This window comes from Porites lutea, chromosome 9 (genome assembly GCF_958299795.1).
Source record: "Porites lutea chromosome 9, jaPorLute2.1, whole genome shotgun sequence".
NCBI lineage: Eukaryota > Metazoa > Cnidaria > Anthozoa > Scleractinia > Poritidae > Porites > Porites lutea.
Genome location: NC_133209.1, coordinates 19808695 through 19828074, shown reverse-complemented (window position 1 = coordinate 19828074; position 19380 = coordinate 19808695). Strand labels below are relative to the sequence as shown.

Genomic DNA, 19380 nt, shown 5'->3' with positions numbered 1-19380 from the left:
CCTTATAACTTCATCTGCGCTTAACTAGTGTCTTATGGTCCATAACTTTCAAAAAAACTGCTCCACAAACGCTTAACCCAAAATAGTATCGAATTATCACCGCACAATAAATGTCACAAAATCTACCTAAGCGGTCCCTTTGGGATTTTCTGTATTTACGTCATCCTAACCATTTCGTACTTGCGGGCGCAAACAGTAGAAACGTCATCATTACCTATACCGATTCCTCGCGGTCCCTGTTCAAGCAAATCGAGATTTTTTCTGGCATACTGACTGTATATTTCAACTGTAAGTACTTTCCCTACTATACGCGCGAGTTACTAGTCAGAGTGGCGGAGACAATTATAGCAAGACAGAATAATTGATGTTGCAAAGAATAAAAGCGTATAATTTTTGCATTATATATGAGACGTAAATCAACTTACAGATGTCTTAAGGCGACATTAACAATAATCAGTCGGGCCTGTCAAGGTAACGGAACTGGTAACTAGTAACGTGAGACTGCTGCCAACTTCAAAGAAAAGACTTAACGTGCCTTAAAATTTCCCAATAAAGAACAGAGTATATATAAAGTGTGTACTAAACGTTTATAACTTCCAGTATGACCTGTGTGATGCAGGCTATGTACGCTACACACGCGGACATTTACACGATCGTGTAAAAGGACATAAACAACAGTCCTCCGCCATTGCCAAACATTACATTTTAATGGAGTCATGACTACTCCGAAACGTCGGATTTTATTGCTCGGCTCGTTTTTACCGTTTTATGTCTTAAGAAATCCCTTTTAATAGGCATATATAATGTGGCTTTATTTATTTTTCATAAAAACCAATAACTTTTCACTTCCTGGGGAACTCTATCTTTTATTTAAGAATGCGATTTGGTGTCCTCAAATATAAACAAGTTAACGTATCGCTTAAATAAAGTTTAACAGTATGTCTTTTTACACCAAAATTAGATCACTGGTTATTTTATTTTCAAAAGCCTTGAATTCCGGGCTCGTGAGAAAAATGGCGAGAAAAGCTTTACAAAACTAAACTAATAATTTGGAAGAGCGCACTTGCAAAATGCTTTTTAATGTTTTGTTCATGATTCTTTCGTCAAGATTGTACCAGTCCCATTATGGCTCTTGATTGTACTCATGGCGTTTGCTGAGGGAGATAAAAAACTGAGGAAGAAGACAGAGTAGTTACCTAAAATTTTGAGATAGCTTGAACAAGCGCTTTAGTTCGCATCTGAATTCTCTGATTCTGGCAGCATATACGAAAGGATTCCAAGCCGAGCTACTAAAAGCAAGTAGAATTCCCCATAACCAATGTCGGTAAACTAGCGCCTTCTCGCAGGAATCTCTCGTACTTACGTCTATGGCCGAGAACACCACGTTTGGGAAAAATGTCATGAAAAATATAGAAACAACGATAGCCACTGTCCATGCTGCTTTCCTATTCTTTAGCATGTCGGCAGCTTCCATTGGACTTAGGCGACAGATATTTTCTTTTTGCTCATGTACTGCTTTAAATATCTGAAAATAGCTGTAAATTATTACTGCAAATGGTATGACGACAGTTAGCACAAGCGTTACAATCCAAAGAACAGATGCCTTCCCAGTATCCTTGACAAACAAACTGGAACATCCGAACAACAACGATGTGATCCAAATTGAAAGGATTGTTCGGTAACACCGCTTTTTTGTTATTATTTGTTTGTACCGAATGGCGAACGTTACGGCAATAAGCCTGTCGATGCTAATTGCGCAGAGGGTAAATGTTGATGTTACTAAACATTGAATCCAAAGAAAGTTTTCCAGTCTGTACACAAAGTGCGCGCTAAACCACTTCCTTGTGACAGTTAACGCGATGTAGACAGGATACACAACAAGGCCGACTTCGAGATCTGCAATCGCCAGCGATGCGATGAGGATATTTGACGAACTTCTCAGCGCGCGTACTCTGTAGATGATCAACAAAACTGTAGAATTTCCGCCGATAGCAACCAAACTGAAAAGAGAATTAAGCAAAATAAATATCACACCCCAGTCGTGTGTTAAATTAGGCGAACGTGAACAGTAATGATTTGCTTCTTCAGTCATGGCCCAGGCAGTGAGATTGCTGACGAAATTGATTTCCTTGTTCATAAAATAACACGTTTTAAAATAAAACTTCCTTTGCCAGGTAGTATTAGCTTTAGGCCGAATTTGGAAATTTATATATGTTAATTTTTGCCGGGTTTATGTAATTATTAATAACTTGACTCTTTGTCAAGGCCGACAAAGAACTCCGATTAGCGAATCTTACTCTGAATATAATAGATGAAGCATCTGCGGTTTTGTCATTTGATGGACAGTTTTTAATGTGCACTTTAACCTGACAGCCCAAGTGTCTGGGCACTTAACTGTTCTTGTTTTATTGCAGTCATTTGATTATTCAAATCCATTTCCAATAATTTTAAGTTATCGCCTATATCCTGTTCTTCGTATATCTACACTGTAATTACATAATGCAAGAGGCGCGAACTCGTAATTTAGAGAATACCACAACATTTGTTGTGAATCGACTAAAGCTTTTTATTCCATAAAAGGATTGTATTTAAAAATGAACGGTGCATTTAAGGTGAAAGGTATTAATTTTCTTTATTATTCATTCAAAATATTTCCGTAATTCTGATTGGCTAAAAGCACACGCATAATTCACCATAACCAGTTACTGATGACCAAATTTGGAAGAAGTTTGTGTTTAACGAGGAAATGAGGTCACAAATGCAGCCTTCTACAGGTTAATGCACCATTAACCGAGAAGACCTGGGGACGAGATTGAGTTGTTTTCGTTGTAAAAACTAAAATGGCAGACACTTCACTCGTTTCAAGAGTAAGAACAACAGCTGGAACTAGGCGAAATAATGGTTAAAAACAGCAAAAACAGGCAGAAGACAACTCGGAGGGCGACATCTGCTATTTGGAGAATATTTGCGGAGCTGGACAAACCTAAATGTAAACTATCGAAGATAAACTGACCATCGATGCGGGTAAGCTTGTTTTAGCTATGTTTTTAAAGTAGGAATTATTTTGAATGGATAATAAAACAATTATTGAATTCAGCTTTCTGATCATATGAAGAATTATGGAGATCTCGGAGGGTGTTATCTGTCTCGGCCTACGGCCTCGACGGATAACAACCTCCTCGATCTCCATAGTTCTTCATAAGATACTCAGCCGTATTCATTACTTGTTATTTAAGGTTTCGTAAAACCTTTTATGTCTTATAGCAAACGAAAACAATGGTACACATTCCAGTTGCTTGTCCAGCTCAATTATAAGCATTTTGAGGAGGTACTTCAATAGAGACTGTTCCTTGCATTAGTCGCTTTTCATTCAGCCTTAAATTCCGGCAATGTCCGGTAGGAAATCAAATGCAACGGACCATTTTGGTTCCTTCCGACAGGAATATTTAGGTCCACCTTGGAAAGCGGTCCACTTTGACCAGTCATTTCGGTCGGTCTGACCGAAACGCCCCTTTCCATTTGAGAAAGTTAATTGTTTTTCTTTACAACCGCTTTTCGGTAGCCTGCGTAACAATACAATAAGCAGACGCGACGTGGCTTGGGTCGGGTCTGTGCAACCAATGTTCATTTCCATTGGTCAAACCGGGATTTTTGTTCAATGAAAAGCGCCTCTTACTCGTTTCCATGGCCCTTTTTTGAAAATATTAGTTTCAGTTGTCTGACAACTCAATTTATTTATTTTCATATCAAGGACTTTGGCTTGAGAGTGATTCAATACGGAAACACCCTATTTAAAAGGATTCAATCGCGGCACTACTTTGAAGAAAACTAACTCCTTCCACACGCCGCCCTAATAATAGCAAAAGATTTTCAAGTTGAGATGAAACACAAATGCCACGAAATATTTCTGCGGACAAACAAATATTTCTTTGAAATACCCTTAATGAGACATACATGCCAGTGATTCAAAGTTGCAATTTTAGCTCAAGACCTATTATTCTTACTGAAAAACCCTTCTTGTCTTTTTAAACAGGTGGCCCGTTAAATTACTGTGATCAATAAAAAATCCATGAATCAGTTTTGATAACATCTAATAATGAATAGATCAGTCTGTAAAATTTATTTCTTTGCATGTACTTTCTTGGTATATCAATGTTTTCTACTAGGTTAAAAGAAGCTACGTGACGTTATGCATGGCCCAGGCGGTGAGGACATCTGCTTTTGTGCATTAGGAACGAAATTCATCTCCTTGTTCATTAATTAAACGTGTTTTAAAATAAAACTTATTTTGCAAAATAATATTAGCTTTAGGCCCAGGTTTGTCTCTTATGTATGCTAATTTTCGTCTGGTTTAGTGTCATAAATAACTTGAAAGCAAAAGATTACTTATTACCAAAGAATCGATCCGAACAGTTTATTTGACGCTTATAGAAACATCTGCGTTTAAACTAAACGAGCCTAAATTAAACTGATTGAATGTATTTGATGTTTAACTTGAAAAGCCAAATTACTGTGTATTTGACTGCTTTTGTTTTCTTGCGGATCGTTAATTATTATCCATCTCCAATAATTTTAAGGGAGGCTCCAACTCTTACTTAAAAATTAAATCTGTATACTAAATGCGGCACGGCCGGCTGAAGATAGAATAAAGTTTTGATTTTTCCATTTCACGATCCTTTTAGTCAGCGCCACGGGTCGATGGGGGGCTGAGGCTGGGACCTAGCCTGCTGGCAAGCTCTCCGGGGCCCTAGCTGGGAATTTTAAAATCAACATCTGTTGAATAGTAGCAAAGTTCGTAGCTCACAAATCGGGCAATTTTGCTTCGTTTACTGGTAGTTTCATTGAATCATTTTCAAAATTATTGAAGCTTTGATCTTGAATGCAAATGTGGCAAACATAAAACAACTTTGCGGGTCCGAAAAATTACCGGGACCTTCGAGAAACAGGCCCCCGGGTACTACACACGAGTGTACCGGCTGCTATGTTTGCAGCCATTGGTAAAGCGAGTTATTGTATGCGATTGAGGCCGGAAATGTTAACAATTAATCGTAACTAATTACTTTATCATGTTAACCAAAGGCAGTTGTCGCGTTCGTCAGAACGCATCCTAATCTGGTGTTACTGTGGCACCAAGGCAGAAAAATTTCAGCTATACACGGGCAACCGCAAATCACAATTAGCCGACCCTATTAATTTTATCAGGGGCTCCTCGGTCGGGAAACTGGACTCGTTTCGAGTCGATTTCTTTTCCGTAAATGACGAAATGTGGATCCGTAATCAATGATTACCTCTAGTAATAAAAAGACTCATTTCTTTAGGTTCCACGGTTCCGTGGTCTGCATTTCCGTAGATTAGTCGTATCCATTCATCCCAACTAGTTTTCTATTGTTTTAGACATTCGAACCCGTATTTCACTTGAGGCATCCTTTCACTGACTTTTAGGTTGAATAAATGAATTTTACCGGATGTAAAGGTCATTGCACCTAATTTAGGCATGTGCACACTATACCGGATATTGTTTGCACCCACACGAAAACCATACCAGGCTCGCTGTTCACACATGGTGATTTTGGCGCTTTTTCTGTAACGGAGCATAACTGCGCCGCACCGATCTCGGAAGTGGAGTGTCACATATCTGATAGGTTCTGTGCCACACTCTGGTGTAGTGTGAGAAGATATTCGGTCCGTAGCGGAAGTGAATAATTAGCAAAGGAAACTAGAACCCATTAAGACATAAGTGAATACATTATTTATCAATTAATGAATGAGGCTGAGTATCTTATGAAGAATTATGGGGGTGGACATCAAGTCCTCTGAATTCTAAAAGCTTATCAGTTTGGCCTTAGCTCCGTTTGCAGTGAGACTTTTATTCTTTCGCTTGAAAAATAATTCTATTCTAGAACTGTAATTACAACTTACGTACTTTGTTAAGGAAAATTGACTTGAAAGCAAAAGCATAGCTGTTTGTAGGTTGAGTTTGATCGTCCGGGTGAACGTAGTCCTGAATAGGACTGTTGTTGACAGTGACTGACGTTTCGACAACCTGTGCGGTAGTCATCTTCAGAGTCAAAGTGAGTTGTATCACGTCAGTTGATGGTATTATACTCTGGCTATTGATCTGATTGGTCAATTACGTAGCGATGTTATTGGTCGTCTGTCAGTTAAGCCGTAATGTTATTGGCTATGAAAACTCGTAATCAGTAATTGGTGCTTTTCGATCCGTCTGTTGTCACAGTTAAACAGTAGTCTATTGTTAGTAAAATTGTCAGTTCTCCAGTCGTTCTCTCGTATTTAATTTTGCTTGATCTCGTCAATAAATCGTTTGTACGGCGCTGGTAACTATTGGCTACGATTCAGTGGCGTTTGTTCTAAGTCAGTAAACCACTGGGCTTTCTAAAGTGAGACGTTGATAGTAGTCTGTAGAATACGTTGTACATGTCGCAGAGTCCCAGTCAATTTGATGTTTTGTCTGTAAATGTTGCTCAGCAATGTGATTGTTGACGTCCCCATTCCTCGTCGCTCGTTTGTGTTCGGTCAGTCGCGTGCTTAGGTTTCTGCCGGTTTCACCAATGTAAGAAGCCTGGCAGTTGCAGCATTTGATCTTGTATACTGCTCCCTGTCTGTGCTCCGGTTTGTCTTTGTCCCTGACATTAGTAACCACTCGCCGTAAAGTGGTTATCGGTTTGTGTGCAACACGTATATTGTAAGGTTGTAATATACGGGTAATAGTTTCAGAGGTCCCCCTGATGTACGGTATAGTCGGTGACGTAACAGGGCCAGAGTCCATAGCTGTTTGTATTAAGCGGTGTACGTGTCGGTCAATTTTTAAGATAACAAACATCAGCTTTCCTTTAATCACGTTTAAGCGGGAGAATGCGGAATCATGTACTCGAATATCTTCCTATTATTTTTCCAAGTCTGATAATTTTTAAGTGTCTTAATTTTGATAGCCATTATTACTAGTATATTCTGTGCTCTAAGACCTCGAATTACATGACCTGTATTTTCAGAACAGGAAAAGTCCTTATTTTTAGCAAGACAATCTGCGATACCTAGTGTACCTGTTTACGATCTTAATTCAATGTCGCATGAATAGTTGTTTATTTCCAGAAAGTGTTTAGCCAACGGATACTGATTATAAAAGGTTTAAGCTCACTGGATAAGGTTAAACAAAGTTGCTTGACGTTTATCCCCAAGGACCATTGTAGTAAGTAGTTGTCGAACCCCAGCCAATCATTTTCCACAATGCCGACAACGCCAGCGGAATATACGCTAAAACGCTCACATGGTCCGACGACCCTTTAACCCCGTTGGAGAGATAGGTGGTAAATAACTGGTGTAAGTCTTCCTCATTCCAAAACCGAGAAGGTTTAATTAGAGATGCCTAGTGTCCATATACGCATTTGCAACAGAGGAGAGGTAACATCAAATACACAGCCGTAAAGAATTAAGGCAATGATGACGAAGCCACTCTTTGCTTTCCTTGCCGCTCAGGTGCTTTATTGGCAGCTATATTTTACCAGTGGTAAGTTACTAATGACCATCGATTATTGTACTGGTAAATTACAAATTTCTGGTAATTTTCATCAAACAAGAATGTTGTTGGCAAATTTTGTTAAGGGGGTTGACAATTGACTGCAATCTGAACAATACAAATTTGGTGCAGACTGCACGTTTCATCGTTTTCTCGAGCACCCCAATGGTATTTGTTTATCTACGAAGAAAATTTTTCATGCGCATCTTAGGAGGGACAAGGGCAGCAACTAGTGGTGAGGGATATTTATGGGTGAAATCTCTCCAAGCAAACTGGGAACTGGGAGACTTCTCTCCGGTACTTCTTGAAAACCTTGTAGGCAATAATTTTACGTGTTGCGCATCCAAATGTGCTTCCTCCGGGTCTCTGACGACGTACGTCAACAAAAACCTTATGCAGGATTACTCGCCTTGGATAAGCAAAAATATCAAGCTGACAAAATACTCTCCTGGGCCCACCCAAAAAGGTGTTTATCGACGACGATCTCAGGTTTAAAGCATACGATAAGAAGACGTGAGGCCCGAGCTCGACCTTTGCTTTCAAGGAAGTAAACCACTTATGGGGTATAATTGATCCAGATGGATTAGACCTGTTGCGCGTCCAAATGTGCTTCCTTTGGGCCTCTGAAGACGTGCGTCAACAAAACCCTTATGCAGGATTACTCGTCTTGGATAAGCAAAAATATGAAGCTGACAAAATACTCTCCAGGGCCCCCCAAAAAAGAATTTGTAGACGACGATCTCAGGCTTAAAGCACGTTCTAAGAGACGTGAGGCCCGAGCTCAACCTTCGCTTTCAAGGAAGTAAACCACTTATGGGGTGTAATTAATCCAGATGGATTAGACCTATAGATTCAAAAATGGTAAATTGATCTGCATGACATAGCGAAATATAAGAGGATCGCATCATTTTAGGGGGATATGAGAAGGATTACATAGCAAAATGGGGAAAGGTAACCAAATATTCAGAAAAAATTAATATATAGATTGTCAAGAAATAGATATTGTTGCATTCAGAATTTCTTTGAGTTCTTTTGCTTATTCATTAAGGTTTTCAACTTTCGTTAGTAACTGAAATATAAAGGGTTTTTATTGAAAGTGGTGGTTAGGTCAACAAGTGCATACTTAACCAAAAATTAACGATTAACAGTTATCAATTTATTGCAGTTATTATTATTATTATTATTATTATTATTATTATTATTATTATTATTATCATTATCATTATCATTATCATTATCATTATCATTATCATTATCATTATCATTATCATTATCATTATCATTATCATTATCATTATCATTATCATTGTCATTATCGTTGGGCGATTCCCTCCAGTACCCTGGTGTTTTTCTTGGTCTTCTCATTTCTCAGCTGCATCCAACAGGTTAGAGGCACACCACATTCCGCAAAATGTGAGCAGTACAAATTGATGGCTGATAACTGAGTACTTCAAAAAATGTCGGGCAAACTTAATCTTCCATACCAGGCCTTTGCATTGCTTTGCATTACTTTGCCTTCTTTTCCCATCTTTAACAAACCATTTCTGAGACATCCACAGGACTCCTCTCCAGCCAAACCTGAAGTTTTGGTAGCAAATTCTCCATGTGGATTATGTGGACCTTCCCGTTCCTGACTTTCTCCTCTTCCCTTCTTTTTTGGTAGTCCTGAAGATTCTCTTCTTCAACAAACACCTTCTCCTTCAAAGTCATGCAGCATCTACTCGTGTTATCTCTCAGGTAGCCATGCAACAATTTTCTCTCTTTCTAACACTCCTGAATACCAATCAACTCTCACCCCTTCTTTTCTCGGTAGATACAGTCTGGTAACATTACTTTTTGTGTGTAAATAGCCATTTACCGCCAAGGTCGTCCTAGTTTTTCTATCCATACTGACCAGCCCTTCCAACATGCAATCCACAATACACTGCACTGTACTTGCACTGTAGCGTATTAAACCTACAGCCTAGACATTGATGCACTAATAAGATTTCCGCCATTCAATTTGGATCTACACAACCGTCTTAATTTCTCTTCAGATGTATTCCGCTGTTACCTCGCCTTTCATCTGGTCTAATTGTAAAATACTGAGATATTTGTAGCCCCTATACCCCCTTCCGCACCATCTGGCAGGTCTATCGTCATCGTCATCGTCATCGTCATCGTTATCGTCATCGTCATCGTCATCGTCATCGTCATCGTCATCGTCATCATCATCATCATCATCATTATCATCATCATTATGATCGTTATCGTTATTGTTATTGTTATCGTTATCGTGTATATCATCATAATAGTTCTTTTTTTTAAATTTTATTTTATTTTTTACATTCAAGGGGCTGTCTTTCAAGCTGGGAAGGTAAATATTACCAACACTTCCCAAAACAACCATGGTTGCCAAGCCGTTTCTTTCGAAACTCAATTCCAGGATTCGGGAGATGTAAAGGTGTTCGCGACGCTCAGTCACGGAAACAAATATGTTAAAATCCACGACCCAGCGTCTCTTTGGGTGAAGTCGGTGTCAAGAACAGGTTTTGAAGCCTGCGTGCGCGAAGCAGGAAGTGGCTCTGGTGGAACGTCTGTGATCAACTGGCTTGCATTTCAAGGTTCGCATCAAGGCATACACTCAGGGATCGTGGAATTCAATGAATTCACGTCACGAACACAGTGCAAGAAGATATCGCTAAGCATTCAGAAACAGGTAACTTCGCAACGTCATCCAATTCATTCATTTAGTCTTCCATGTTAGTTTTAAAGTCAATACTCACGAAAAACTCATAACTCAAGTTCGACCTTAAGGGAAAAAAACAACGAAAACGCGCGTGACTTCACATCAGTAAAATTTAAAAAAAAATGGCCTTGTTTTGTAAATTGTTTAAATACTATGCCTGCAAAAATCACCAAAAAATGTAATGGTTATAGTGCTCCATGATGAAAGTTGTTTGATATCTTCTTCATGGCTCTGCAGGAACATTTAATGCATGGATAACTGGACACAGTGATTAATTCAGCACAGAATTGCGAAGTGGCCTAAAGAAGCAATATCATCGTGGCATATCCCCTTTAACAAGAAAAGGGCTTAGCACTATATGAATCGTCCGTTGTTTTTCCTATTTTTTGTTTGCTGTTCAAGAATCTCCTCCTAATACTCTGGCAAATCGCCGAATGCAAAATCGAGTAACTCTTCAAAGCCGAAATGAAGTCGACACTTGATTATTTTCCGAATCAACAATTGTTGTGAAGCTATAATGGCCATGAGCTTGTGATAACGTCAGTCCATAACGTTAAGCGCTGTTAATCCGGTCCTCTTCGGGGCAAAGGACGATAATCATATTTAAGCTCAGTATGTACATGTACTTATTGGTTGATTTTTTCTCTTTTTTTAGATAAAACCTCAAGTGTTTGTAACCGTTCAACATAAACATTCTAACCATCCTTTTGATTCCATGAACATCTGGCTAGAAGAGGTCAAAGCAGACGGCTTCGTTGTTTGCTTGAGAGAGTTTATGAGTTTCGACGGTATCCATACCGGACTTAAAGTGGTGAGTTTTAAAAAATTAGCCCAGTCTTCGACTATTACGTTTTTCTTCGTCCTTACTTGTTATCAATTAAATTTAAAATTAAATCTGATTCTATGGAAGCTAATTAAAAACCTGGTGGTTAGTTTGGCCTCCGCTTATAAATTACGTAAAAATTATATTAGAAGAATTATTGTTATACCTAACCCATAAATGTTTTACAACCGTAAAACTCTGAATTTGCTTTGCAAAGACAGCCTGACGAAAGGGGTGAAGGGGTGGACTGGAAGTGAAAAAGGGGGGAGGGGGCGCTGATCAGGGAGCGGGGTTCTTTCAAAGAGCGGCTTTTCAGCCTTAACAAAATATCGCCATTGCTGCGCATGTGCAGCAGGCGTTTTGAAAAGAAAGAAAGTTTTCTTGAAGTCGCGCATATAAACTATCCTCGTTATTTCCCTAATACATTCTGAGATGAAACTTTAGGGTTCACTTTAGGGCTCACTTCAGCCGGTGCCGTTGGCTTTGAGGCCTCCTAACACTTTAATGTTGAATAAAATTAAAACCGTTCAAGCTAGGACCATCAAACTTGGCGACTCTTGCTGATTTTTTCTAGATTTATTACTAATGAATTATTATATCACTTTTAATTTAGCATTATTTACGTAGCTGTTAAAATGGTCAAGGCTTTTTAGTGACTAGTTTGGAAAAATTAATTGAATTTAAAATGGCCAACTGGCAGGAATAAATGGAATTAAATAAATTTAAATAATTCAAAATGGCAGATCCAAAAAGGCATATGGTCTCAGTAACAAATGCCGTCATCATGTTGTCACTGCCATTGTTAAAGATTATCAAAGTGTCAATCATCGTCATGATTTTTAAGTAATTTAATTATTTTTGCTTAATGACTACGGGAATAGTTGATAAGCTATGGGTTCAGACAATAAATGCTACAAGGCGACATTAGTGACGTCAAATTACGTTACTGTGTCAATCACATTACAGCTAGTTGTTGGAATGATGATTACACTATTTTGTGTAAATTTAGTGGCGGTGTCATGAGTGGTTATAAAGTTCTCGAAGAAGCCTTCGAAGGCCTCTTCCCCTCGATTTCCCAGGAAGCCCAAAAACGCCCGGTCAGAATAGTGTTAAATATAGGTCATGATATTTTGCTTCTTTCTTAGACTGCAGATACGAATTTTTCTCAGGGTTCTCACCGTCAGTTTAAGTTTTCTTAAAAACCACAAGGAAAGACGTTTAATGCTGTGACTGTTACTTGCGTCCTTCTCTTCAGAACTGGCTTGCTTATGATTTGCTACCTGAGGCTTGGAATTTTACTGAGCATGGAAGGCTTCATTTTTCTGGACTTGGTGCACCAAAGAAAGAAAACAACTATGCTTTTTGTCAGGTTGGAAAATGCGACGTTTATTAGTGATATATTCAATTTTTATTAACTTACAAACTCAAGCCTTTAAACCAGCGTTGTTAACAATCAAGGTTTGTGTTGTGTATTTCTCATTTCTTTGAGGGACACCGTGGCATCGGCGTATTGTGCATTTTTGAAATAAGGGTTTAAGTCCAACAAGAGATACAACCTTCTTGATCATCAATAATTAATTTAAAAAACCTCATGCGTTGTTCACAAGAGCTGTGATTTAGATTCGTTTACCGCTACGTTTTAAGGAGGTGCATCCTAGATATAGCTATAGACCCAGAGTTTGTTTGCATAATCAGTTCCTTAATGAACTGGGACAATATCACAATCTTCAAAACTTTAAACAGACAGAGGGAAAATTATTGTGTTTGTGAATGATGATTTATAGGATTATAAGTTTGAGAATCCATTCTACGAGCCGCCCAATATTATGGCGTCTGCCAGCCATGAAAATGGCACTAGGGAACTGTCAATGAAGGCGGATGGTCGCTATAGCAACGCTTTGACTGTCTGGATTGAGGTGAGTAGCATTGTAGAGACCTAATAAGTTGAAACTGTTTCAAATATTTGCTGATTAAAATAGTTGCCTTCGCTAAAGAGTAAAGCACTTACAACTAATAAAAAAAGAAGTTCGAAGTGGCACATAACACCTGACGGCAAATTCAAGCAATAACTTGAATCATCAAGCTGATTGTCACTTTCCGTACTCATTTTTACACGATGATTCTTCTTAAGGGAGGCTCCGTGGGTTCATGGTTTAAAAAAGGTTACATTATCTGTAGATTGTAATTGGTTGATTACGATCCATTCTTTTTTCTTTTATTTCTTTCCATGGTGATTATGATTGAAAACTAACTTTCTCGGAATGTATTGTTATTTTCATGCAATCCGATTGGTCAACATTGTCTAGCTAGCCTCAGTTATAGTGGCCGCGCACTGTAACAGACAGCAGCCCCCATTATATGACCGTGGAAACTGGAGACCGTCCGATTAAACCAAAGTTGCGCTTGTCCTTATTGTCCTAACTGGATCCCTCTGTCTGAAAGCTAACAAGTCAATACAAACTTTTTATTTATTGGTATATTTGATGTTATTTTCCAGGAGATCACTCGTTTGTCTTTCAAAGTGTGCATCAAAGACAGTCAGGGAATGAGCAAGTTTCACGATCCAGTTACAGTGGACTATGCAATAGTGGGAGGTACATTACTCTTATATTTGCTTATTCTTTAATTTCAAAGATTTGTCTCTCATACTGGTTCGTCCTACTATCAAGGCATTTGGACGTTGGGTCAAACGTCAAATTGAAGAAATAAATTGGAATAAGAATAAAGTCAGGCAATTGCCAATGTAAAAAACTATGATCAAATGTCGAAGAAAGAAGTTATAAAAAATGGCGTTTAATCATTAAGAACAACTTCGTATTGATCGTCTTATTATCTGGGTGAATAACTGCAGCTGTGTACCTCTTTTTCAAGCGTTTTTGTAGAAAAAGTAACTTCTCCTTTCCTATCCTTTTTTGCCATAAATTTTCTCCATAGGAAAAACAAAGTAAAATTTAAAAAAAACTCAAAAAGCGGTTGCGCTCCCAAATGATGTGGGACGTCAGGTCAATTTGGTATTCATACATTAATAAAACCGCTGAAATTTGTTGTTGTTGTTTTTTTGCCCTTAAGATATAGACCCGTGCACAAACGTTACTTGCGATTACCATGCCATCTGCAAAGCTTTCTCTGCATTTGATGCCCGTTGTGTTTGTGATGACAACTGCCCGTCGTACGAGGAGCCAGTGTGTTCATCCAACTCGACAACATTTAAGAACAAGTGCTTTTGTCTGCTAGACATTTGCAGGCGCAAGAGTAACCACACTCTCTATCATCCCGGTAGCTGTACAGGTAAGAGAGCGGATTATAAGGATTTTTAAAACCACCTTAACCAGCGTATGCAGAGCTCTAGTGTTAGCAGATATGGTGCCGCTGAGGACTAACGACATCACTCAATTTGGCGGCCATCTTTAGTGCCATCTAAAGAATCACCGTTTTAAGCATATGGCATTTTCCGTGCAGCTGTAGGTCCAAAATAAATCATGATTAAATACTATTATGCTTATTTTGGTACTGTTTTGAACGCAACAAAGTGCCAATAATATAGTGCCACTATATGATTGTGTGATTGTACAATCAGCTTTTAATTTAATTCCTCGCATATAGAAAGGATTTTATACGTTTTTTTTTTCTCATCCTCATCAGGTATTTGTAGGATGCATCTTTTTTTGTCTTTATGTTATGCTGTTGTTGTTTGTTTGTTTGTTTGTTTTATTTTATCGCTTTCAGCTCTAATTAGCTTTGTTTTTCTTCTATGTTGTATTTTCTTTTTCTTGTTGTTCGTCGACAGGTTTTCCTGTTCAGACAGGGCGAGTTTCACTGAAGAGACATGTACAGTGGGCAGAGACGGCCTGTGAAGTAGTGAAATTCCCACCGTTCTCATTCTATCCGGACAAAGAAGTGCACGTACAAATAACGACCAATCACTGGAACATAAGCGAGAAAAATTTTGTACATGATGCTACTGTGTCCTGGGTGGAAACTGTTAACTTCGAGAATTTTGAGGTGAATATTTTAAAAGGAAGTTTTCAATTCAAGTATTACTTCAAGTAGTAATTAGTGAGCCTCTGTTCATTTGTCTTACATCTCCAAGAACTCTTGTTTACCTGTCATATTTCTGGTCAGTAAAATACTATTTGAACACATTTTATTTTCACAACGAGTTACTAGCGGAGATTTCGCGTCTTGCGCGCGCAGAGGAACACTATGGGTAAGAAAATTTGGTTATCTATGCATCCAAGCCGGAAATTTTGGTTACTAACAAAATCGTGCGTACGTACGAAGGACCGCGTCTTCATGTTAACGGATGTGAAATGTCTTACTAGCTGTAAGTCCAAAACATATACAAATTGTGTTTAACTCGATTTTGGCCATCCATGTTATAACCAATTGACAGCCGTCAAAGTAGGGCATCCGAAGACCAGTGTCACATGACTTTATCGCTGGCTCAGGTTTGCTACTTATTGAGGTGACGGTTTTTTTAAGTTCTCCGCTGACCAGTTATAGAATTCAAGAGATCACAGGCTTTGAAAACTTTACTTCATGAAGTAAGTTATCACGAGAGCTTCGCTTTTGGCCTTGGCTAAATCTATTTAGTATATACTTAAGTAGTGGATTGTGCTTTTCACGCGCTCTGATTGGCTACTCAATCAGTGAATATCCAGTGCTATTCACTGATTCACCTCCAGTTCCTCCTAGCGAGCGACTCCAAACTCGCAAAAGTTTCGAGCGAAATGGCTTCCCGGTTTGCTACCGTAACAAACAAAGAAATTTCTCAAATAATCAAACAAGTTGTTCCTGAAATACACGAAGAAGGTGACAAAATTCGGTTTGGAAGTTTCAACAGGTAAAGCTTTGTCTGTTTGACTTGACTTTATCGATGAAAACGGTAAAAAAAAGCGTTTTGTTCACATATGCAAAGTAACTCTTGCCTTACTTTATTTAGCTGATATGTTCACAAATAAGTTTTCACAGAATGGTTTTAATACAAAAAGAATTCCCAACTCATTTTGAAGAAATTTCCCGGGAAAAGCTAAACAAATGCCTTCAAGAGTTTTATTTGTCGGCAAGAAAACGCGACGGCCTCCGGTTCGGTCATTATGCGCCAAAATTATAATCGTTGACAACAGTAAATGAGTTAAAAATCATCATTTTTGTGCTCAATTATCTCACTGTTTGAGTATTGACTAAAACAATTATCCACCTTAGTGTCGGCAGCTAGTGGTGGCGATTTGCCTGCCGCTTCGCGGCTAGGCAAATGACCACAACTGCCAACCTCCACTTCAGTGAATAATTGTTATATATTATCTTACCAGATAAATTAAACATTAGCCATTACATTTAATATTTAGGTGTGCGTGACTGCAGCAGGAAGAAATGATCGCTTTATCAAAGAATTTGCCACGGTGGACTGGATGGCCTACCAAGGTGCTCCTGATGGAGGTGTGGCGGGTAAAACGCGCATTCCAGAATGGTGGACTGGATCACAGTGCTCAAAAGTCAGCCTTCCTCAGGCAATAACACTTTATTGTTACCTCTCAGCTGCATCTTGTTCCGTTCCATAAACCAGAAAAAATAATGACCTTTAGTTAAGTTTTTCAGTAAGATAAACATTTGCTATGCTGATGTTATAAGTACCAAACACTCCAGTTGTTATCCAATCAAAGATATCGTACTTGGACTTGGAGACATGAGTTGCAAAGAGGCAGCCCTGTTCTGTCCGCGGAATTCCTTCCGACACATGGGCCATTTTTATACTATTTTTTTAAATCATTTTTTCACATTTGTCAGAAGGGGGAGATATTCTTAAAAAAAGTATCACTTAATACAAAAAATTGGCGAAAGAAACTTGTACGGTCAAGGGCTAAATTGGACACTCGCGTTCAGACACCTAACAACGATCCTATGTCTTAAAGAGCGTCCCGATCATGTGAAAGATTGTTTATTCCAAATTTAATTTTACATGCTATTCTCCCAATCATCTTTGCTCTGCATACTTAATAATTACCAATTCAACTTTCTTACTGTTATGACCGCTTTTTTTTTTTTAACAGGGAAAATTTGCGTCTTCACCAACAGTCCTGGTTACAGCAGAACATATAAGTGCAGACTTTAAGCACGATGCCGCAAGTTTGTGGGTGGAAAATGCAACCAGTTCCTCCTTTTACATTTGTCTTCGAGAACTACAGAATTATGATGGTCTACATGAAGATATCGTTGTGGTATATGTTTTCTCCTTTATAAATATATCTGGCGTTTGCTAAAACGTGGCTAAAGAAATTTCAAGTGCATTTTATCAATTTGATATCTAAGTCGAATGGAAAGCAGTTGAAAGTTACTAGCTGACAACTTTATTGCTGGCAACAGACGGTAAATTCCTCTCTCAGCAGTAAGAGGATTTTGCGACATAATAAACAACATTTGAAACGTCCAGGAATTATAACCTTTTAGTCAGCGAAACCTTGAGGCCCTAGCTATGTGTCTGCCGCCGAACACAGATTAAGAAGCCACAATCTTTGAGCACAGAATAGGATTTCTAAGACACAATCATCTAAACGAAGCATTTTTGTGCTTGGCACAAAGTAATCTGTTAACACCAGCCCAACCACATACCTGAGTTTTGTCTGTCAACACCTTCGGTAAATCACACAATAAAATCACTTTCGATGCCATCACAACACTTCCAAAAACCACTCATAATATTTCAACATTTAACACGGGCGAATCATCGTCAAATTACTTGGAGCAAAAAAAGCTCGGTCTGAATAGGATCAATGATAAAATACGTGAAATGAGATCATCTCGCAAGTATTGTGGATACAACTTACAAATCTTTTTTCGGAAACATAGCTTACTTATTTCTACACGGGATTTAGGTATGAGATAGCAATCCATTTATGATTGCTATCCCTCTCTTTAGAGTTGGATGGCCTTTGAAAAAATACACAGGCCTCTTTTCGCTGAGAGCAAACACGTGGATTTTCCAAACAACAATTCCGTTTCTACAAGCTACAATGGTGCATTTTGCAAGGTAAGAAGCACTTCGCTTTTAAGCAGAAGAAGGCTCTGTAACTATTTAGATAGAACAGCAGAGGGTACTCCCTTATATAAGCCATATAAGTATGTGCCGCCCCATCGGGTAGGGTTTTTGCGCCGTTTAGGTGTGAAAACGGATGTACACCTTGCCCATTTTGATCTGGAATCGGGTATGGTTTTGAGGGAACTACGGGAGTGTATGACGGTATTTATCGTTTCAATTCCAAATTAGCCTGCGTTGCAACTGGCCCACGCACTCGTCTTCTGCGACGCAGACAATGCGAATTCGAAACGGATTTGAAGTGTTTTTTAGTTTGCACTCTAATCTAAGTAATAATAACATAATCTTTGCCTAAAGGCCAGGTCTGAAAACGGGTGTGGAAAATTACATTTTTTGGTCTGAAATAGAGGCAGGATTTGGAGTACCGGGCGGCACATCCCTACCAAGAAAACCCAGGAGTACCTCCCCGTGTATCAAACAAGAACATTTATGCATTTTAAATCATATTTACGGCTGTAAAACTCCAGGTTTTATCCCAACTTAATAAATGGGAGTGAAAACGAAGGAAGTCGACGGTGATTGATCTCACATTTAGTTGCCATATCATGCATTTCATATGAGCTTTGAAAAGAAAAGAGATCAGGCCATGAAAGGAACTTGTTTTTTGACATTTCATCTTGAACAAAGAATTGGTTTTGGTACACAAAAATTACCTGTTCCTTCGAGTCAGCGCAGATAAATTCAAGCCACCAATTATATGACCATGCATTGATAAAAATGGATGGTGTTTCAAAGTTTGTATCGACAGCCTTCTTTTTATGTCCTTAGGACGTCTTATTTGCAACGAATTACGACAAGGAACCCATAGTATTAATAGCAGCCGGTCACAACTCAGAAGACAACAATTTGAAGCCAATATACATGTCCGTGACCCCATGGATTGAGGTATTCTCAAATTATTTAACTAATATACAACACATTTTCTTCAAAATAAGTAAGATCAAGCTGACAACCTGTAGCAAATGCGCATATGAGCTAAATTACACCAAGGTTTGTTCATGCAGTCTGCCGTTTAACAATCATAGTTGCGCAGCGAAACATTCCATCTTTTTGTCAATCTGTTATTCAAGGTCAGTTTCCCAATTTCTTTTTTTTTTTTAGATAGGAAAGTGACTCAGCTACAGGCTTTTAAACGAACGTCTCTAAAAGTTGAGCTATTACTGTTCTTCTAAGCGAAATATATGACGCTAGATGATTTGCTT

At 38.6% G+C, this 19380-nt stretch overlaps 1 protein-coding gene and 1 pseudogene across 1 annotated transcript; one reads left to right on the top strand and one right to left on the bottom strand.

The window, feature by feature from the left end:
• Nucleotides 1–795: 795 nt before the first annotated feature.
• LOC140948247 (histamine H2 receptor-like) lies at nt 796–7983 on the bottom strand. Its single transcript, XM_073397471.1, has 2 exons — nt 7867–7983; nt 796–2000 (listed from the first exon to the last, which is right to left on the bottom strand). Exons 1-2 carry the CDS (start codon nt 7875–7877, stop codon nt 1193–1195), a joined length of 819 nt encoding a protein of 272 aa, XP_073253572.1. The 5' UTR covers nt 7878–7983; the 3' UTR covers nt 796–1192.
• LOC140948248 (uncharacterized) overlaps nt 7344–19380 on the top strand; it is a 22011-nt pseudogene continuing 9974 nt past the window's right edge.